Source organism: Uranotaenia lowii, chromosome 1 (genome assembly GCF_029784155.1).
Source record: "Uranotaenia lowii strain MFRU-FL chromosome 1, ASM2978415v1, whole genome shotgun sequence".
Lineage (NCBI taxonomy): Eukaryota > Metazoa > Arthropoda > Insecta > Diptera > Culicidae > Uranotaenia > Uranotaenia lowii.
In genome coordinates, this window is record NC_073691.1 from 176,526,669 (window position 1) to 176,549,166 (window position 22,498).

General features: G+C 35.9%; 1 protein-coding gene across 1 annotated transcript in view; it reads right to left on the bottom strand.

The window, feature by feature from the left end:
* Window positions 1–6,073: 6,073 nt before the first annotated feature.
* LOC129737543 (synaptic vesicle glycoprotein 2C-like) overlaps window positions 6,074–22,498 on the bottom strand; it is a 70,862-nt gene continuing 54,437 nt past the window's right edge. Inside the window, exons 9-11 of the mRNA XM_055728708.1 lie at window positions 18,767–18,926; window positions 7,567–7,694; window positions 6,074–6,366 (exon numbers count right to left, since the gene is read on the bottom strand). Coding sequence (XP_055584683.1) covers window positions 6,311–6,366; window positions 7,567–7,694; window positions 18,767–18,926 — 344 coding nt within the window. The 3' untranslated portion in view covers window positions 6,074–6,310. The remainder of the gene's footprint in view (window positions 6,367–7,566; window positions 7,695–18,766; window positions 18,927–22,498) is intronic.

A 22,498-nucleotide genomic window follows, 5' to 3' on the forward strand; every position in this document is an offset into this window, starting at 1 on the left:
CCCAGTTCCGGCCAATAGAGAAATACTGGGCAATCACGAAGCGGAGGCTTAAGGCAAAGGGAAAACTTGTTAGGAACATGACTCAAATGAAGAACTGGTGGAATCAAATCGCCAAAACGGTGGACGAAAAGGGTGTGCGCCGCCTAATGTGCCGTATTACGTGAAAAGTACGAGAATTTCTTCGAAACAGCAATGAATAATTTTTTTAATTTTTTTTTATGAAAGAGTAAAGAAAATGCTACATTTGTATGAAAAACAAATTATGAATTCGTTAATAAATGACTGAACTACATGCAATTGTTTGTGTTCCAATATTAAATGAAGCAGACTTTAAGTCTCTTGCTTATAATTTACTTAAGCTCAATCACTTCCAAATCCCTTTGATCGAGAATAATCAAATAAGGAACTCTCTAAAACAGTACTACCATGGATTTTTCGAAACATAGCTTGACATCTGCCGTTAAGATTTACCATAACAGTTTTAACAAAAAAGCCAATCTTACATTTGGATTTTTATTCTGTGCCAAGTCAGAAAATTTTAAGAAACATTATAATATACCTCAACAGGCATCCCGGCTGGCAATAGAATATAACATCAAAACAAACAAAAAATACTCTCTCAGCGACAGTTTTTCGCGATTTTAACAACTTTCACCACCTCGTTCGATACCGAACTAGATGCAAAATGCTGAATTAATAAATCAAAATAAAATAAAACGTAGCCAAAAAAGTATTCAAAAAATACATATTAAGATATGATAATTTCCAATATAAACAGAATTTAAATTTACAAAATTTATAGTTGACCTCAGTGAATCAATTACAGAAATATAATTGAAACTATCATATTTATAATTAAATCAATCATACTATTATAGTTGAATCTATCATATTCATAATTAAATCAATAATATTAATATAGTTGAATCTATCATATTTATGATCAAATCAATCATATTATAAAAGTTGGATCTACTATAATTATGTTTGAATGATTAACATCAATCGTACATTATAGTTGAGTCTATTATATTTATTGTTGAATGCATAAAATCAATCTTACAACTATAGTGAATGTATTGTAGAATGTACGAAATCAATCAGATTTATTGTATTGCATTGTTGAAATTTTTATCATTATAGTTGGTCGAGAATCAATCAGATAAATAGTTGAATTATTGTTGGAAACACCATACTTTTTTCTCCATGATATGTCTATCTTTTTGGGAAGTACGGCGTGAGATTTTCTGGTCTTACAGATCGGATCGCTTCAAGAGAGCTAAGACTATCAGTTATAATAAAGTGAGTTCAACAGGTTGTCTGGTCCAATGGATCCAAGGCCCAATGGATAGCAGCTAACTCTGCTATATACACAAAGCATAGTCAACATCGACGTGTCTATATTTAGCTTCGAAAATTTGTGGAATCAAAAGTGGACAGTGCGTGTTTGGGATTTAACGGATTTCCTGATTCATAGACAAATCAAATTGGACAGAAGAATTATCGCAAGCTGGAGAATACGAAGAGGATTTACTTGCATTGACATGAAGATACGATAGATAGACATACATAAATCTGGTTTAAAGATTTTACTCAGGTAGCCTTTCGAAATTTACAATCACCAAAGGGTTCATGACCTCACACCAGATGAGGGACCGAAGTGATAGTGAAGTGAATCGATCTTTCAAAGGGAGTATTCCTGCAAGGCTTCAAGACTCATGGTATGCGTGTTGTTGAGGGCATACATCCCATAGCCATACGATATTGGATACGCTCGAGTTTGATGGGGTGAGTTTTGGCAGCTGACTGGAAACAGAAGCTACCATATTCCATCACTGAAAGAAAAGTTGTTCGGTACAGTTTTATAAGATCCGCTCCCCTCCAAGTGCCAGTGATTGATCAGAGAAAATTGATTCTTTGTTGGCATTTTCCTTCCGGATACCACCGACTAGTCTCGAGAGACAGGTTGCACGGGAAATTTTCTAATGTTCCTTCTTCCATTTACTATTTAACGGTAAGAGGGATTCGATCAGCCCAATTAGGGGAAAAAGGTATTCGATAGCCTAATTGGGCACAGAAGAATCTGACTGCCCAGTAGAGCCGAGTAAAATTCGAGTGTTGTTATACATCAACGCTTCTTTTCCTAATCGTAATGGATGAGATTATGACTGGATCGATCGACTGTGCACCAAACCGTGGATTGCCGTGGAAACCTTCAACAATGGAACAACTGAACGACCTTAACCTGGCTTACGATATTGTTTTACTCGCCCCAACACAACCGGATATGCAGAGCAAACTCGACGACCTCACCGAAAGCTCCAAGGCAGCAGGTCTCAAAGACAATGCCGGAAAGACCAAGTCGATGGAGATCAACACAGGAAATCTCTTCAGTTTCATGGTAGCTGGGCAACAAGTTGAGAAAATGTAGTGCTTCCAGTACCTTGGTAGCCAGCTAACGCCTGATGGTGGTACCAAGAAGACATCGAAACCCGGATCAGAAAAGCCTGATTTGCGTTTGCGAGTCTCCGCAACATGTGGCGCACACGTCAAATATATCTACGGATGAAAATTCAAATCTCTAACTCAAAGGTCAAATCAGTATTGCTGAACGGGTGTGAAACTTGGTGCACTTGACTGAGTCGATTTGGGGTAATTTTTGAATTTCTCAAACCCTGGGGTCTTAAAAGCTTCGTTTTTAGTCCAAAACTTATCCATAATTTTTTGCAGAATATTCATGTAACGTTTACATGAGTAAATTTGAATTTTTAGGTTTTTAAAGGAAAATTGAATATTTTGTACTGAAAAATCAACATCATTTTTGTTTCTTCTGTAGAACCGAGCCTGCTAATGGTTTTTATGCCAATTTATAAATATCCTAAAGGAAATTTTCCGCTGAACAACTTTGTCGAATATGATAACTTCGTATCTTTTTAGACAAAAAAGTTATTAGCTGTTTAACAGGTATATGTCTTTTAACATTGATAAACAATAAATTAAATTGACACCACTGCTGGGTGCTTAGCGAGGTTTTGCAAAACCACTTTTCATGCAATACTTCGTGGCACAAGCAGTGGTGTCAATTGAATTTCTTGTTTATCAATGTAAAAAGACATATACCTGTTAAACAGCAAATAACTTTTTTGTCTAATAAGATACAAAGTTAGTGTCTTCGACAAAGTTGTTCAGCGGAAAATTTCCTTTAGGAAATTTATAAATTGGCACAAAAACCATTAGCAGGCTCGGTTCTACAGAAGAAACAAAAATGATGTTGATTTTTCAGTACAAAGTATTCAATTTTCCCATACAAACCTAAAAGTTCAAATTTACTCAAGTAAACGTTACTTAAAAATTCTGCAAAAAATCATGGACGGGTTTTGGACCAAAACTAAGCTTTTAAAACCCCAGGGTTTCAGAAATTCAAAAATGACCCCAAATCGACTCAGCCTATTGGTGCACATATGCGGTAACGACGCGAAAACTGTAAACCGCTGCCTGCGGAAACATCCGCGCTTGGTGGCCTGGCAATTGGATCTCAAATGAAGAACTACATCGCCGGTGTCATCAAAGGGCGCAAGAAATCGAGTATCGGGAACGTAAGGGGAGATGGATTGGGCACACGTTGCGAAGAGATGAGAACGAGATTTGCAGAGAGGCGCTTGAATGGAATCCAGTAGGACATCGAAGAAGAGGCAGGCAGAGAGGCGGCGAAGTCTAGCCGCCGAAATCCGAACTGTCGACGAGAATCTTGACTGGGACCAAGTGAAGACGCTGGCTCCGGATCGTCAACAGTGGAGGTCTTTTACCACTGCCCTATGACCGGAGGATCGCGCGGGAACATTAAGTAAGTAAGTAAGTAAGTTATTATATTTAAGAATATGGCAGCCCATCATGGGCAAGCGTTTATAAACAGGCTTAGTTAGTATTTTTATTTGAGAATAAATTTGGGCAATATTAAAAACATTGTTAACCGAGTTTTATCCAATGGCCATTGTGAACAATCTAAATTATAAATAAAAATAATAAGTATAATAATATGAGCCTAGTTTAGCCTATGGCAATCAAAAGAAAGCCGAGTTCAAGCCCATGACCTTCGATGATAGTACAACATAATGAAGCAGCCGGGTTTAGCCCATGGCTTGTACTATAGATTATGATGAGTGTTAAACAAATGTCGAATGTGAATTCTGAGAAAACTTAATTCAATAGCGCATTGAATTAGAAGTTCCTCTTTCTATGAAAAATAATGTGCTGTTAAAATAATGATGTGATGTGATTTTGCTCGATTAGAGGAGTGAATAAAAATAAGAAGTGATAAGATCTCTCCATTATTTCTTGTTATAAATCATAAACTCTAACACTGACACTTCCGCATATTTTAAGAAACTAAACTGATTATCGGATTGTCATTATAAAAACTATTCTTAGAGAACAGTGTTTGACTATAAGGTTAATAAATCTCTTCATTGTTTTTCCGAAAGGTGAATGTGTGTATTAGGATGTATAGTTTCATGAATTCCATAGTCTAAAATATTCGAAATAGTTGAAAACGCTGGTTTTAGTGGTAGAATAGAGTTATCTTTATTCATGTTTCGATTGCTATAGTCTCACTCTCCGCTTATCATATTCCCTATCCGGGAAAGTACGTATCTTGAATGAGTAAATGAGAAACAACTTATTTCTGTTTGAATATTTTGAGTTATCCACTCAAAATATCTAGTAACATTGCTGAGTTACCACGAACTCCGTTAGAGTCGTTCAGGTTTACCGCGTGATGATGTAAACATCTGTCTGTACCGTTTTTATTATCATCACCTATCATCAAAAATCATCAATCTGTTGTTCAATTGCAAATTGTCCAAAGCATGTGGAGAACCAAAACAAACAGTGTTTTGGTTCTGCTCGGTGCAGCAAATAAGTTCTGTTGGTGGATCGTTCCGATCCACAAAACCCTGCCTGTCGAAGATTCCAAACGGTGAGTATAAACAGATTTTTAGTTTACAGGCTTAAAACGATTCATACAATTTATAGTTTTACAAAGGTTCAAAATTAACACTTAAACATTTCCGAAATGGTCCAACCCGAGGGATTGCAGTGGAGAGAGAATTCTTTGCATTTGGAACGGTAATGATCAAAATTCAACAACTGCTTAACTCTAACAAATCGCAACAATTTGCAACAATCAGCACATTTTCATTCTCTCTGAGCACCGGTTTCTCTCATTTTAACTTAAACCTTCTAATTCTCTTTAACAAATTGTAACAAATTACCACAAATTCAATCATTGGCAGGAAAATTTGTTTGATCATTGACGATGATTCTCCGTTTATCTCAGTCCCCTGGTCCAACCTATTCCTCTTGTGAAGCGTAGACGTGGTTGATATCGATCGACGTAATAAGAATAGGTACTCTCAGGATAGTTTAGCAATGATAATGAAAGCAATGATAATGAAAGCGATTTGCCCAGAACCCACCTACATACCATCTTCTTCGACTTTCTAATCCATTCAACAGCTGACAACATTCTCCGGGCGTTGTTTCTCCGGAATGTTGTTTAGTCAAATCATTAGCATTCGAGCTTCTTTTTAACTAGACCGCTCATGGTTCGAGTAAGGGATTCAGTCGCCAGGATGAAGAGGAAAAATTTGCATCCAACTTTCGCAGCCCTCCGGCTAGCTGAGTGATGCTGGGTTGATTCCATTTCCGAAAAGAGCTCTAATTATGTTATCGTTTTGGGAAAGTTTCCCGCTCGGGTTTCGTCTTCGTCAGATCCCAGGCTATCAGTTGAGCAGGGTTGAAGGAATGTTGGCCCGGAGTTAAACAAGCTATTTGGGTTGGCTTAATGGAGAACGACGAAGGATTTCGTCTTGTGTAAATACAACTGCCAAGAGTGTGCTGCGCCGACCAGGGGAATTATGCAAAACGTATTAACTGAAATATATGTTAATTTGAGGATTACCGCGTTTTTCTGTCTCATTACCACGGGGTGCTACCGAGTGCTAAGGAAAATCTAGGTGAAGGATTTCTTTCGTTGATTAAAATTGAAACTGCTACAAAAGGTGTATACTAACAGAAAGGGCTCTAATTAAAGTTTACAACAGAACTACGTCGAGCGCTGTAAAGATATCACACTTTTTTTTTAATTTACGAAGGATTATGTTTACCGGTTTTTTTCTTTCATTTCTCGACTCCCATCCTGGTGCCGGATTTCAGAACCAGACACGCGTACGCGGTCTCTGCTTACGACTGTTTAGCATAATGGGAACGTGCTTGGTGCTTTTCCACACCGGAAGTAGTTATGTTGCTAGAGCTATTGCAGAGGTTTTTTCAGCGTCTTGGGAATCGTCGTGGCAAGGAGACTCACGGCTGCAATTACAAGCAATGACATCCGCATCCGGCCAAACACGGGTTGGATGGGTGAGTTTTCATTTTAGTAAAAGTTAAAACGCATCTGAACGGAATGAAGCAAAACTTTGCTTATAGTTAGTTTGACGAATGGGCCGTGAACTGATGTGAACTTTTTAATTAATGATAAATTTTCATGTTGGATGGTGAAAAGCCTATTTTCATGATAAGTTTAAGTTAGGTGGGGTTAATTCTATAAATAACAACTTTGTAGAACATTTAAAATCATTTTGACGCACGTGAATAAAAGTTACAGGGATTTCCAAAAACCTACATTTTTTTAATAAAATATCAATGGAAAGATAACAGCAAAACCATTTTTTATATTTTCATGGTGACCTTTTTATATTTTCATGGTGATGGAAAATTTTAGAGAAACATTAGGGTTAAAGAAAAGTAAGAACATAAGCCGCAAATAACATGAATTTCTCAAAACCCTTTTAAATTAAAAACTACAGTGACAGTGACAGGGACACTACTTTAGACCCTTTAAGCGGTGGTTTTTAACTAATCAGGTTTTTCTCATTAATGGACGGGAGGTTGATATCCTTCAAGAAATTTGTTTATAGTTCAAGATCTCATCTGAAAGTTCAAAATGAATTTTCAACATACATAGGTTTCGCCGTTATTGAAAGATTTGAAAAGATATGGATGATCTAAATTACCATCTTTGAACTTCCTGTTTCTATTTTGGTACTGTTCTGGTACCTTTCATTGGACCTAGAACTAAAATTTCTATAAAAAGTATGAATTTTCGAAAATACATAAACAAACAAATTCTCAATCAAATGTTCTCATAAAACAATATTCAAACACTATATTGAAAAACACTTAAATTTTTGTTATGAATATCTCAAACATTTTCCCTCCTCACTAGCTCTGTCTATTCTATTTTGTTCATTTATAGAGAATTTTAACCAACTTGGCCATTCGTCCTCTGAATTGGTTTCAAACCCACCCGGTGGTTTGGGTAGAAGCAATTTGCATGGGAAACTATAAAAATTTGTCTAATGGAATGGAACAAAACGAAAAACAAAAAAAAAAATATGAAAGTTAGTTCACAGTGATGATGGAAGCGATGAACATTCTGATACTGCATGCTGATTGACGGATGCCATCGCCCCGGTCAGGGTCCGATATTCTCGTCTCGCTATTACTCACCAATTTGTATGGTGCCAATCATCAGGAATGGCGGCCAACAGCCCAGGGACATCAGGTACGGAAACAGCACGTTGCCAATGATGGATCCGGTCCGGCCGCACATCATAGTCAGCGAAACGACCATCGTCCTAGGGAGAAATTGTGGGAAAAATTCCGGGGTGTTAACTTACATGTTAAACTAGCTAGGCAACGCATAGAGCCTGGAAATTGACGGGTGTTCACCAAAAATACCTTTCCGTAAAAAAGGATAGAAGTTATTTAAAATGGGAAGTGTATTTCAACACAAAACAACATTTGAATTCAGTCAAACTTTTTTGATAACCATAGAGGAGAGTGAAAAACCATGTACTTTGTTTTAGCAAGATTCAGGGTCAGAAGGTTGGCGGAAAAATAACTATTAAGAACTCTTATATCTTCTTCCATTTGTTGTTCGTTATTCGTTGCTTAGGTTTTTTAGTAGTCACAGGCTCGCAAGGCCCGCAGCTAACCCCACTATCTCGCAGGAGGACCGTCGTGATGTTGCTGTTTTGGGTCCCGAACACCACCAGGACGCTGTTGCACTCCGTACGCCGCCCCTAACATGGAGAACAGACGCGTACGAAGCCCCCTAACTCATTCTGCATGCGACCAAAGCATCCACCGGGGTTGGGTACCCGATCTCCGCTAAGGTTGCTCGCACCCCAGCTAGCACCACGGGGAGGTAGAGAATCGGAGTTGCAGACAAGAGGTGATATGACCACTACCCGAAGGTTGGGTGTATGGGGTCTCGAGTTGCACATTGTCTACTTCACTAGCCTACGTACCTACGGACCTACGTACACTCGGAGTATTCGAGCGACGAGTGTTAAGAACCATCTTTGGCGGCGTACAGGAGAACGGAGTGTGGAGGCGAAGGATGAACCACGAGCTCGCGCGACTCTACGGCGAACCCAGTATCCAGAAGGTGGTGAAGGCTGGCCGGATACGCTGGGCTGGACATGTTGCGAGAATGCCGGACGACTGTCCTGCAAAACAGGTGTTCGCTACGAATCCGGTAGGAACAAGACGAGCGGGGGCGCAACGAGCGAGGTGGTTAGACCAAGTGGAGCGTGATCTGGCGAACGTGGGGTGCCCGAGAAATTGGAGAACGGTTGCCATGGACCGAGTGAATTTTAGGAATTATGTTCGTCAAGTTATGTCGTAAGACGGAATACTATGTAAATAAAAAAATAAAATAAATATCTTCTTCCATATGGTTGATAATGATATTGGAACAGTTTGCGGGATAAAAGAGAGCTGTGTCATCTTCAAACAGGCGAGGTGTACCGTGTAACGGCAACTTACCGAGATCGTTTAGGTAAAGTAGGAAGAGTAAGGGTCCAATATTGCTGCCTTGCGGAACAGCAACCTCCAGCTTTTCTAGGGAGCTCTTTTCTTCTCGTAAGCAGACGGATTGCTTTCTATTTGACACATAGCTGCGTATTTAGTCGTTGACTAAACCTTTAATGCCATAGCACTCAAGTTGTTCAACAATATTTCGTGGTTTAAAGTGTCAAAGGCTTTTTTAAGGTCGAGAAAAAGACGGCCGACATTTTTTTTCGTGTCTATTTCTTGAACGACAGAATCCATCAGCTCGCAGATAGCTGTAAGCGTTCTAGATCCTGATTTGAAACCATATTGTAAATGGTGAAAAACGTTGTTTCGTTTAAAAAGCTATGCATTCTGCTTATCAAATGCTTCTCAAAAATTTTGCTGAAAACGCTTAAGGTTGAAATGGGTCGGTAATTATTTACATCGAGTTGATCACCAAAATAGGGTTTACTCTTGCAGTTTTGAGGCGTTCTGGATAAACTCCTGTCTCTATGATTTTGTTGAAGCATTTCGCAAGAATTTTGGCAAAATGTATGCAGTGATTTTTGAGTACTTGTGGCGAGATATTGTCTGGACCACTACTTTTTTTGTTTTCCCAAGATTCAATGGCAACAGTGACCTCGTTAACTGAAGCAGGTCGCAGAAACAATGAGTTAGAAACTCGGTTAATATGCAAGAAAGTGTTCAAATCAGGGTTTCTAGTAATAATGTTTGCGAGAGATTTTCCGATGCTGGTAAAGTAATTGTTAAATGTAATATAAACTTCATGTTGGTTTTCCTCGACGGTGTTATCAACTCTCAAGAAGATGTCGGATTTAGTCTTCGACCTTCCGAGTCTTGAGTTTATTTTTTTTTTTCATAGTTTTGAATCGGATGTATTGCTCAAAATATTTTCATAGTGAGTACTCTTGCATTTCCACTTACAAACTTCTACTTTTTTCTTTCAAATGTGTAGTTTCCGAAGTGTCCAAAGATCAAAATTTATCCACGGACAGTGATTTTAAGCTCAATCGATTTCCTACCTTTTTGCCTTTCTAACAGAAAGGTTTGGTTATCGGTCGATTTGAGAGATCATTAATTATGGGTCTTAGACATACCTTTATAGGTACCTATCGACTCAGCTCGACGAGTTCTGTTGATGTCCGTGGATTTGTATGTGCCATTTTAAAAATGTCAAGAACGTTTTTGCGAAACTGGGCTGCACAATTAAAATGATTTTAGTCTCAAAAGAATGCTGGTTTTTCTACACAACCCTTTCAAAAACGGGAAAAAACAAAATAGTTGAAACCGTTTTCTTTACGAAATACATATCATACTTATTATGGCATAAAAAAAAGTTGCTAGTGGCGCCTCGAAGCAGCAGCACCAGCAATCATTTATAAATTAGAGATAATCAAAATAAAAAATTAAAATTTATTGACTCGGGAATCGAACCAAAAACCTTCAGATCCCAAGGCTCATACGCTATCCAATAAACCATCAGCACGCTTGACATAGAATGGCTCAAACTCAAATACGTAAAAGGCATTACTAAGACGCACCGTGGTCTGGGCAGTTTCTCAGTCTGCTGGGGCAAATACGGCAACAGTGTTTATATCTTACACTTCTTGCTTTGCAATGCAGCAAATGGCGGATGGGCGTTTCCTTCAGAGTCCGCCATGCCTATTAGACACTATAATTTCATATATGAAATTATAGTGTCTATAGCCATGCCGGGTGTCAACAAAATGCAGAGCCGTACAGAAAACTGCGTTGGGGGGGGGGGGAATTTATATGAAGATTTTATGACCTTCGTTTTTTTTAACCCGTGTTGAAGAATGAATTTATGTTTTTTTTTTCATTTCTACATACTCATACATAATTTAGATTCAATTTCAGATGCAGAATTCAGATTCAGTTTTCAAATTCAGAATACAGGTTTAGGAATCAGAATTCAGGATTCAGAATTCAGAATTCAAAATTCAGAATTCAAAATTCAGATTCAGAACTCATATTCAGATTCAGAATTCAGATTCAGAATTCAGATTCAGAATTCAGATTCAGAATTCAGATTCAGAATTCAGATTCAGAATTCAGATTCAGAATTCAGATTCAGAATTCAGATTCAGAATTCAGATTCAGAATTCAGATTCAGAATTCAGATTCAGAATTCAGATTCAGAATTCAGATTCAGAATTCAGATTCAGAATTCAGATTCAGAATTCAGATTCAGAATTCAGATTCAGAATTCAGATTCAGAATTCAGATTCAGAATTCAGATTCAGAATTCAGATTCAGAATTCAGATTCAGAATTCAGATTCAGAATTCAGATTCAGAATTCAGATTCAGAATTCAGATTCAGAATTCAGATTCAGAATTCAGATTCAGAATTCAGATTCAGAATTCAGATTCAGAATTCAGATTCAGAATTCAGATTCAGAATTCAGATTCAGAATTCAGATTCAGAATTCAGATTCAGAATTCAGATTCAGAATTCAGATTCAGAATTCAGATTCAGAATTCAGATTCAGAATTCAGATTCAGAATTCAGATTCAGAATTCAGATTCAGAATTCAGATTCAGAATTCAGATTCAGAATTCAGATTCAGAATTCAGATTCAGAATTCAGATTCAGAATTCAGATTCAGAATTCAGATTCAGAATTCAGATTCAGAATTCAGATTCAGAATTCAGATTCAGAATTCAGATTCAGAATTCAGATTCAGAATTCAGATTCAGAATTCAGATTCAGAATTCAGATTGAGAATTCAGATTCAGAATTCAGATTCAGAATTCAGATTCAGAATTCAGATTCAGAATTCAGATTCAGAATTCAGATTCAGAATTCAGATTCAGAATTCAGATTCAGAATTCAGATTCAGAATTCAGATTCAGAATTCAGATTCAGAATTCAGATTCAGAATTCAGATTCAGAATTCAGATTCAGAATTCAGATTCAGAATTCAGATTCAGAATTCAGATTCAGAATTCAGATTCAGAATTCAGATTCAGAATTCAGATTCAGAATTCAGATTCAGAATTCAGATTCAGAATTCAGATTCAGAATTCAGATTCAGAATTCAGATTCAGAATTCAGATTCAGAATTCAGATTCAGAATTCAGATTCAGAATTCAGATTCAGAATTCAGATTCAGAATTCAGATTCAGAATTCAGAATTCAGATTCAGAATTCAGATTCAGAATTCAGATTCAGAATTCAGATTCAGAATTCAGATTCAGAATTCAGATTCAGAATTCAGATTCAGAATTCAGATTCAGAATTCAGATTCAGAATTCAGATTCAGAATTCAGATTCAGAATTCAGATTCAGAATTCAGATTCAGAATTCAGATTCAGAATTCAGATTCAGAATTCAGATTCAGAATTCAGATTCAGAATTCAGATTCAGAATTCAGATTCAGAATTCAGATTCAGAATTCAGATTCAGAATTCAGATTCAGAATTCAGATTCAGAATTCAGATTCAGAATTCAGATTCAGAATTCAGATTCAGAATTCAGATTCAGAATTCAGATTCAGAATTCAGATTCAGAATTCAGATTCAGAATTCAGATTCAGAATTCAGATTCAGAATTCAGATTCAGAATTCAGATTCAGAATTCAGATTCAGAATTCAGATTCAGAATTCAGATTCAGAATTCAGATTCAGAATTCAGATTCAGAATTCAGATTCAGAATTCAGATTCAGAATTCAGATTCAGAATTCAGATTCAGAATTCAGATTCAGAATTCAGATTCAGAATTCAGATTCAGAATTCAGATTCAGAATTCAGATTCAGAATTCAGATTCAGAATTCAGATTCAGAATTCAGATTCAGAATTCAGATTCAGAATTCAGATTCAGAATTCAGATTCAGAATTCAGATTCAGAATTCAGATTCAGAATTCAGATTCAGAATTCAGATTCAGAATTCAGATTCAGAATTCAGATTCAGAATTCAGATTCAGAATTCAGATTCAGAATTCAGATTCAGAATTCAGATTCAGAATTCAGATTCAGAATTCAGATTCAGAATTCAGATTCAGAATTCAGATTCAGAATTTAGATTCAGATTCAGAATTCAGATTGAGAATTCAGATTTAGAATTCTGATTAAGAATTCGGATTAAAGATCAACCTGGAATTTGAAATTGGAAATTATATTAAAATATTAGACCAAGTGTTGTAACTCAAAATTCAACCTTCAGAATAAGATTTCAGATTTAGTTTCCAGAATGAGATTAATCATTTAATAGTCGTATTATTTTCCCCTCCTTTTGTGAGAATTTTTTCTTTTATGCATGGTTGAGCTCTAAAAAAGGTATCATGCTAGGCCACGTGTCACGGCTATCCATCAATATTGTAGTTGGTTTTACTTATTCAGTAAAAAAAAGCATAAAAAAACAGTAAGATTCGAACCGTGACCAGGATCGTGAAAGATCTGGTTGCTACCACGGCACCATTTCAGCGTGTTATAAGTCTTGGAAATTCAACTGTTTAAATACCATTCTTTCCATACATAAAATGAACTCCTTACATACCAGTTCGCTTTTCCCCAAAAAACGTACTATGCATCATTTTTTTATATTGAGATTGGAATTTTTCGTGTTTGAATATCTGAAATCATACTTATATGATGCAGAGGGAAGGAATCTATCATGTGTATTCTATATTATTTTATATATTTCCAAATATAACTTACACTCTGTTAGAAAGGCTCCAATCCACTGTTAAGTGTATTAAATCGGGTTTTTTTAACAGGCTTTGAACAAGGAGTTGTAGGTGGAAGTGATGTTTTGAATGCACAAGTCTGCATCATCTACAGCACTAATTCCTCTCATATAACTTTCAAACCCCTCGTTAAATTCAGGGTGGTTTGTAATAGTTTTAGTCAATGTTTTAAGGAAGACAACAAAGAATCAAAGTTGTCATAGAAAACATTAAAAGGGAATGAAGGTGGTCTGTAAATACCATGTATGTCAATAATTTGACCGTTTATGGACAGTGCGGCAATGCTGTGGAATCCGTCGATAGTAATATTGTTGTTGGTTCTGGGTATTGAGGAGCTCTTGAATTTGAGGTATTTGATGAGCTCTTTAATTTATCAAAACAAACGTATTGCACTTCTCATCTTTTTCCTATCCCTTAGGGGAACCAAATAATTATAGAATTTTTCTTGTATTTCAATAACCTTCCAAATTTGTTACCATCTACCCGAGAGTAGCACTCGAGATACTAAAAATAAAATGTATGGGAGCTCCTTTTCCCCCTTCTTATCAAATCAGTGAAAGGTGGAAGAAGCCTTAAACAATCAAAGAAAAAAATTCTACTCAAATGCCCTCTGCTATTAAGTTTGAATAATAAGTTGGTTCAAATTGGTTCGAATGGTTCAAAAATATTGTATGAAAACCTCTCTCCTCGATCCTCTCTTCCCGTTGGAGAGAGGGAGGGATCTCGAAACATATAAAAAAACATTTCTCGTACTCAAATATACTTCCATGATAAATTTGATTTGTTTTGTTCTATTAGTTCTCGAGTGATGTATAAAAAGGAGACATCCTCCTTCTTCTTATTCTCCCAGTGAAAAAACAGATGGGTCCCAAACATGGTCGAAATTTGACTCATATACCTCATTTCTACATCATTTTGAGCCAAATTTCATCAAAATAGTTTGAAAATCGTTCGGAATCTGTATGAAAAAAATTGTAAGAGACCCACCCCCCATTTCATTTTTCAACAAAGGGATTTTCATTACAATCACTCATCCAAATATAAAAAAAGACTTGTCAACCAGTATAATGAATCATTTAATTGTGCCGCCAAAGCTGTTATAAATCTTTTATTAAAAATGTTAGCTGTTATAAAACAAAAAAAGCAATATTTAGACCATATTTTAAGCATATTTTCTACTGCCAGTCAAGATTTTAGGTAAAATGTGTATGTAATAATATCCTAAAATAAATACGCCCCGTCAAATCTTTAGAATAAGGAAATTTCAATGAAATGTTTATTTTAATGGGAAAAATAAAATTAAATATATTTCGCAAAAAACAATTTTCAATAAATATCATTGAAAAACATGACATTGCAAACATAACGGAATTGATTGAAAATAGGCCTGACAAAAATATTTTGAAGTACTGGATATTGTGAATCCATTAACATGCCGTCATTTTGGGCCCTTCGATTTTGCAACCAACATGGCGTAAGTCAATTCAATGCTTAAAAGCTTTATTATGAATGCCAGACGAATGGCCAACTAGTTTTGTAAAACTTTTATGAGAGCCATATAAAAAGCTAAAACTTGACGTTTCTTCACAAGCCACGCGTTACGTGTTACACGTATAAGATGAGTTCCTCATTTCTGAGTTGTTTATCATTAGTACAGTAAATGAGAACAGACTTTTTAAATGAAATAAATAAGGGAATGATTGTGAATGTCCGTTACCATAAGTTGAAGTCGAATTTAGTTTTGTTATGCCATCTTGATATTCAATAAGGCGACTTACGCTTAATTTTAAAATTACTCTGAAGGACTCAAAATCGCATGAAACCCCCACAATATGGTATTAGGGTGAAAGAGCTAAACTAGAAAATTTAAATTTCAGTAACTGACGCCATCTTGAAATCCCAGATGGCGACTTCCCCTGAATTTAAAAATGCTGTTAATAACTTAAAAGAGCATGGAAGCCACTCAATATGGGTATTGGGTGTAAGTGCTAAACTAGAAGGAGTAAAGTTTCTCTTTCTGACGCCATCTGGAAATCCAAGATGGCGGCTTACACTTAATTTTAAAATGTTCTAAACGAGAAGAAACAAAATTTAGTTTTCTGTCGCCATCTTGAAACCCTAGATGACAGCATTCGCTTAACTTTAAAGTGCTGTTAATCCTCGAAAATCGCATGAAATCCCCTCAATATTGGTATTGGGTGAAAGAGCTAAGCTAGAAGACATAAAATTTAGATTTCTGACGCCATTAAGAAATCCAAGATGGCGGCTTCCGCTCAAATTCAAAATACTGTCAATGACTAAAAATCGTATGAAACCTTTAACATATGGGTATTAGGTGAAATGGCTAAACGAGTAGAAGTTAAATTTCGCTATCTGACGCCACCAAAAATGGTGAATTCCGCTGATCATTTAAATTTCATGCGATTTTCAGTGATTCACAGTTAAGTGTAAACCGCCATCTTTGATTTAAAGATGGCGTCAGAAAGCGAAATTTCACCTCTACTCATTTAGTTCTCTCACCCAATACTCATATTGTGGGAGTTTCATACAATTTTCAGTGATTTATAGGATTTAAAAGATCAGCTAATATCAATATTCCGGGGGTTTCATAAAATTTTCAGCCATTTACAGCATTTTCAAGTTGAGCGGATGAAACCATCTTGGTTTTCAAGAAGGCGTCGGACAACCAAATTGAACTTCTAACCTAGTTTAGCCCTTTCATCTAATACCCATGATGTGGATGTTTCATGAGATTGTCAGCCATTGGAAGCTTTGAAAAGAAAAACGGAAGCTACCATAAGGTTGCCAGAATTTTTTTCACTCCCATCCGGGCCTAGCAATTCCGGGCATTTTTTCAAAAAAACCTGGCAAAATCCGGGCATGGATTTCAATTTTTCAAATCCAAAAACCGGGCAAAAACCGGGCAAAATTTAGGTGTTATTATACATAAAAGCAAAGAAGAAATGCAAAAAATATGATATTAATATTTTATTAATGTGATTGCAGACTTCCAAAAACTTTTTGGAACACTTAAATATTTAAAGGTTTATAAAAGTAAATCAGCGAAATTATTTGAAACAACCGTTGAAAATTTCCATACCGTTTATCGATTTTGCTGAAACTTACTCAAAAACTTTGATTTTTTTTGGGTTTCTTTGTGAAAATTGTAAAAAAATCCGGGCAATATCCGGACTTTTTTCACGATATCCGGGCAACCGGGCCGGACCGGACTTTCTCGAAATTTTGCATCAAATATCCGGGCAAACCCGGATAAAACCGGGCAATCTGGCAAGCTTAAGCTACCATCTAGGAATAATAATGACGTCGAGCAATAAATTTTTTTCTCCTACTAGTCGGGCCCTTTCGCTCAATACTCACATTGTAAAGATATTTATACGACTTCCTGTGATTTGAAGTATTTTGAAGATTTTTATATATATTTTATGTAGAACTCAAAAATAACACACATGACTGTTCAAAAATGTGTAAAAATGGGAATTCCAATTCAAATATGTGCAGTCTAGTCTGAGCGTGTCCTATTTTGGCATCCTGATCACAACTGTCACCTAATTTTAATACGGTTTTAAAATCATGCACTGCGTGCCTTTATAAAACAGGCAAAAAAAGTTTGATATAAATTTCTTAGTTTATGTTTTATTGGAGTTTTAATAAAGCATTCAGAACTCTTCCTATATTTAGTGAAAGCTTTATTAGCGAATTACATGAAAACAAATAGTTGAATCAAGAATCTAAGCATTTTTCATGACCATAATAAAACATTTATAAGACTAGCTGCTTATAAAACGCCAGAATAATACCATAATAAAACTTACAAATGCCAGATGGTAAATCTTTGTTACTTGGAATATTATTTAATTTTTGTACAGGAGCTCCCCTTCCAGGAGGGCTCTGAAACAATTAAAGAACCCATTACCGGTCACATGCCAAATTTCGGTCTAGTAGTTTCTTAGTCTATAGAGAACAGACAGATAGAGAAACATTCACTTTCATACAAACAGACATGATTTTCAAGTATCCTTCATACATATTGAAGGGTGCCATGAATATTTTAAATTTTTTCAGTACATTTCTCTATTTTAAAAAATTCAAAAACTAGATCTGTTGAGAAAAACTGGCTGAATTTCATATTTACATAGATCTGTAAATTTTAGAGATCTGAATTTTCCAATGCGTTTTCAATGAATGTTTCGAATGTCGAAGTTTGATAAAATATCCTGAATATTTTTAAACAATTGTTTTAAAGTCTCGTCGGGGGATGAAATCGGTATAAATCGACTTGGACTTGAATGTGCTCAAAGTGCATACTGAAAAGATAACGTTCATCAGCTTTGAATAAACCCATGACTGTACAGGATGGTGGAGTTCTATTTCAAAATCAACGAAGATAGAAGTTGCTTTGCAAAGTAGGGTGGGTCGTTTGGCAATTTTTTCAAATTTCAAAAATTTCCGTTCTGGTCAAAACGAACGAAAGAATTTTTGCAGATTTCTAAAATGAGATTAAGAAACCCGGGTTTTGATTTGAAATTTGCATGGATAAAAACGCACAAATTTCTTCAGAGAATTTCAGTTCTTGGTTTTTCATAAATATTTTGTTCTCACGCAGTGAAGATGAAATTCCAATATATAAAGCCTACTGGAAAATTTTCTGGCTACAATTTTGCCGTAGACGGCAAAGCGGTAGGTGTAGCGAGAAAATAGTTATAACGCCCCAAACAGAGCATTCTTTTTTCATGAAAAGAACCTAGCAACACTGAAAGATTTTCCGTTCAATTTTCGGAAATATTTTGTTAACAAGAAAATTATTGACTTTAGAGCGTTGAAATGCTCTGATGAAGTGATTTTCATAAGATTCTCTATCACTAGGAAATAAAATAGGGTTACCAGAAGTAAAGAGTCACCAGATGGCATGATTCCATACAATAAATTTTCCATGCTAAATTTCTAATCAGAGTCCGGGTACCTTAAATCTCATTTTAAAAATCTGCAAGAATTCTGTCATTAGTTTTGACCAATAAGAACACTTCCAAAACTACAGGGTTTTTGAAATTCAAAAAAGTTGCAAAACGACGCACCCTATTGCACAGTGTTAGGAAACAAAAAAATAGAATCAAAAACCTACCGCATCGACGTCGGGAACATGGCAACTACCGATCCGATGAGGGCCGTTGAGGCGATGCTGGCCAGCGTGATGTAGGCGGATGACAGGGCCAGGATGCTGGCGGATGTTTTCGTCCAATAGAGGGCTAGCCCACAGAGACCGGCCATGGATAGGCCGTAAACTGAAATGGATTATGGGAGAGAGCATCAGAAATATTTAGCTGCAAGAGTTTGGATGTGCGGTTGGTCAGGATGAGATTCCCAGTTTTTTGTTCTACAAATTTCCCTCGGTTTCGATCATAAAGTGTAAAGGTCTGCATTCGGTGGTTTTCTCGGTAGCAAAATCGAAACGAGTGCTCGATTTCATAAAAAAAACTGCTGCTGCTGCAAATGTTCCTGTCGTCGCCTGAAAGCCACTCCATCGACCGACCGGATTTGATTGATGAATGTGTTCTGGTTTTTGAAAGGGTTGTTATGGCCATTGAGTTAGAAATGAAAACCAGCTTTGCCCTCCCAAAGGTGATAACCTCTGAATGGCATAGTTGAAAATATAGGAATAATACTTTCCAAATAGGTCAGCTTTCATCAGAACAATAATATTCACACTTTGTTCATATGATTCAATTTTTTGTTGTTTCAAACTTCTAAATAGGTACCAAAAAGGACCAATTAAGCATGGATAATAAATGAATTCATCATCGGTTGTTTCCATAGGAAACAGTCAATTGCTAGTTATGAATTCAATTAATATGTGCCTCAAAGCTCACAGTTATTTCGAAAATGAATGCAACGCATCACGTGGCTCGCAACCGGAAGCTGGCAGTGGCGTCGATGCCGAATTTTCTGACCTTATCAGTAAAACAAAAATTATTCTCCGTATTAACCATGCAACCGGCCTTGTTAAAACTTGAATCGCCAGAAAACGTCGAGTTAACTGTCAACTAGAACAATTATTCAAACTAAACAAGAAAAATATTTTATGGAGGTTTATTCCAATTGGATAATTTATCCCAGAAACAAGAAAATTATTTAAAAAAAAACTGCCATCAATGAGGATCGAACTCTCAACAATTTTCTACCTTCAGCTTGACCCGTCTTACAGCTTAACCAGTGTACAATCTGAGCCAGATAATGAACGAGGGTTAATTGTCAAAGTATTTCTGCACGGCTCATCACGGGATTTGGCCGGCGATTTGCCAATATGATGGGAAAAGATATTAGAAACTAGAAACTGTTTCTTGTTGTCCTATTTACTGCCTGCTTACATACACACGCCCAGCATTGACCAAGCGGATCAATTCATTCATTCATCGTTTCCATCAGTGCTGAAAGTTATATGAAAGCACGGATGTAAAAAGCTCAAACTGAAATGAAAACGAAAACAAATAGAAAAGCTTCTGATCAGCCCAGTCATTCTCGTATTTACGGCAAGCTTTGTGAATATGTCTATCAGTCGGTAGATAGCTTACTCTTAAACCAGAACAAACTTGTTTCACACGACTGCTACGAAAGCGTCTTTCGCATAGGCATTTCTGTCACTCACTGTTTTCGATCAGTGAATGCAGCTTTAGCATTCAGTCAGTGTCAGCAAAAGTTGTTGATAATTGCAGCAGGCATTTTTCAGGCCATTTTTCCAAATTGTGAATTTGGACTCGAAAAAAAAACACTACTTGAAACCCGCTACTGAAAAACGAGACTATACGATTATTGAGAACGGGAACGGAAGGTTATGAATATGAACTTCTTTAGGTCCATAAAATCGGATAAATATGACAAATTATGACAAATGTGGTAAAAATATGACCATAAAATGACAAAAATTTGACAAATATGACATATGATAAATATATTATGACATAACAATATGACAAATATGATAAAATTATTATAAAAAATGGAAATTAAAATGATAAACATGACAAAATTACATATGGCAAATTTGGTAAAAATATGAAAACAATCTGACATATACCATATTTGTCATATTTTTATCACTATGTCATATTTTTCCATAGTTTTCTCAGTCGGAATTGTGTCATTTTATTTTCAAGTTTTTCTCATATTTTAATCATAATTTTGTGATATTTGTCAATTTTTTTTCATAATTCTTTCATATTTGAACCACATTTGTAAAATATAGCAATGTCGTGTTTTGTGATTGAATTGTCAATTATATGTCCTAATTTCTTCTTGTTTTGTCATTGTATTGTCTTATTTTTGTAAATTTTTTTTAGCTTTACCACATCTATACATATTAAAATGAATGTTTGTCTGTCTATATGTTCTCTATAGACTTGGAAACAACTGCATCAATCATTGTGAAAATTGGTATATGAGGGCTTTTCGAGGCGGAGATGGTTCCTGAAATACTTTCAAATGGCTCCGAATTGAAGGAAGGGGATCTCATACAAAATTAATAAAAATATGACATAATTCGAACAATTTAGAGAAACAACTAAACCGATCAACGTGAAACTTGGTGTGACGCTGTTTCCAAGACTGGGGATGGTTTTCAAAATACTCTCAAACCCCTCCGAATCCAAAAATAGGGGGCTCCTATACAAAATTAACAAAATATTTACATAATTCGAACCATTTTCATAAACTACTGAACCGATAAACGTTAAATTTTATGTCTAGCCATTTTCAAGACCGGAAATGATCTCTATAGGGGAAAGGTTTCCTAAACGGGCCTATAGGGTTAAATGACCCTACGGCCGTTTGACGAAATGGCTGACAAGACAACAAATCTAATCAATGCATTTTGAGGGTGATACGCTTTGAACAAAAGGCAAGAAAAAAATTTATGAATAAACTAACTCAAAAAAATTTAAAAATTCGTGCAAGGTTTTGATACCTTTTGATGTAATATTTTGACTTTTAAAATTTTTTCATAAAGAAGCACAAAACAAAAAGTTGGGTGGATTTTGTTTCTTATTCAAATGAACCTCAGAAGTAAAACAAATTTAAGACATAGATTTTTATAAAACTTCAGCTTTGTCGTATGAATGTTATCAGTTTCTAGCAATTCCAATGAAATTATACGGAAGTATCGCAAAAAAAACTGAAATTTTACCTAAAACATAAATAGGCGCGTTTAGCCCGCACGGTTTGAGGTTCGGCGTTTTTGACAACAGTTATAATAAAATCAATTTCTCAAAAACGGAAAGAGATTTCAACATAAAAATAACTCCAATGTATAGAAAACAGATGTCTGCTCATGTGTATATAGTTTTTGTACACATATTCGATATAATATTTGATTAAATCATTATTCTGCTTAATAGGCGCATATAGCCCGCTCCTCCCCTAATACTTTCAAACCCCTCTGTTAACGCGTAAATTCAAGCCACGCTAAGGCGTGAGCCACTTTGAAGAGTATCTTTAGCACCAACTGATGTGTGCTCTAAGTTTACACACAGCTGATAAAAACCCGATCAGCTGACGACCAATCAGTCTTAAGCAACCATAAAAGGAATCGGACATGTGGATGCTGGAGGGAGCAAATAAAGTTTAAGTCAAAACGTTTAAGTTCCGTTGTTTAAGTTTAGTAATAAAATGACCAATCATTGAAGACATAATAAAAGTGTTATTCTAAGTCAATCCGTGCTTCTCAGTTCGATCCGAAAGTGCAAAATTAAGTTGCTTCAAATCTCAACACCCTCCGAATACTAAAAAGAGGGGCTCCCATACAAAATAACCAGAAATTTTACACAATTCGAACAATTTTCGGAAACTTCTGAACCGATCAACG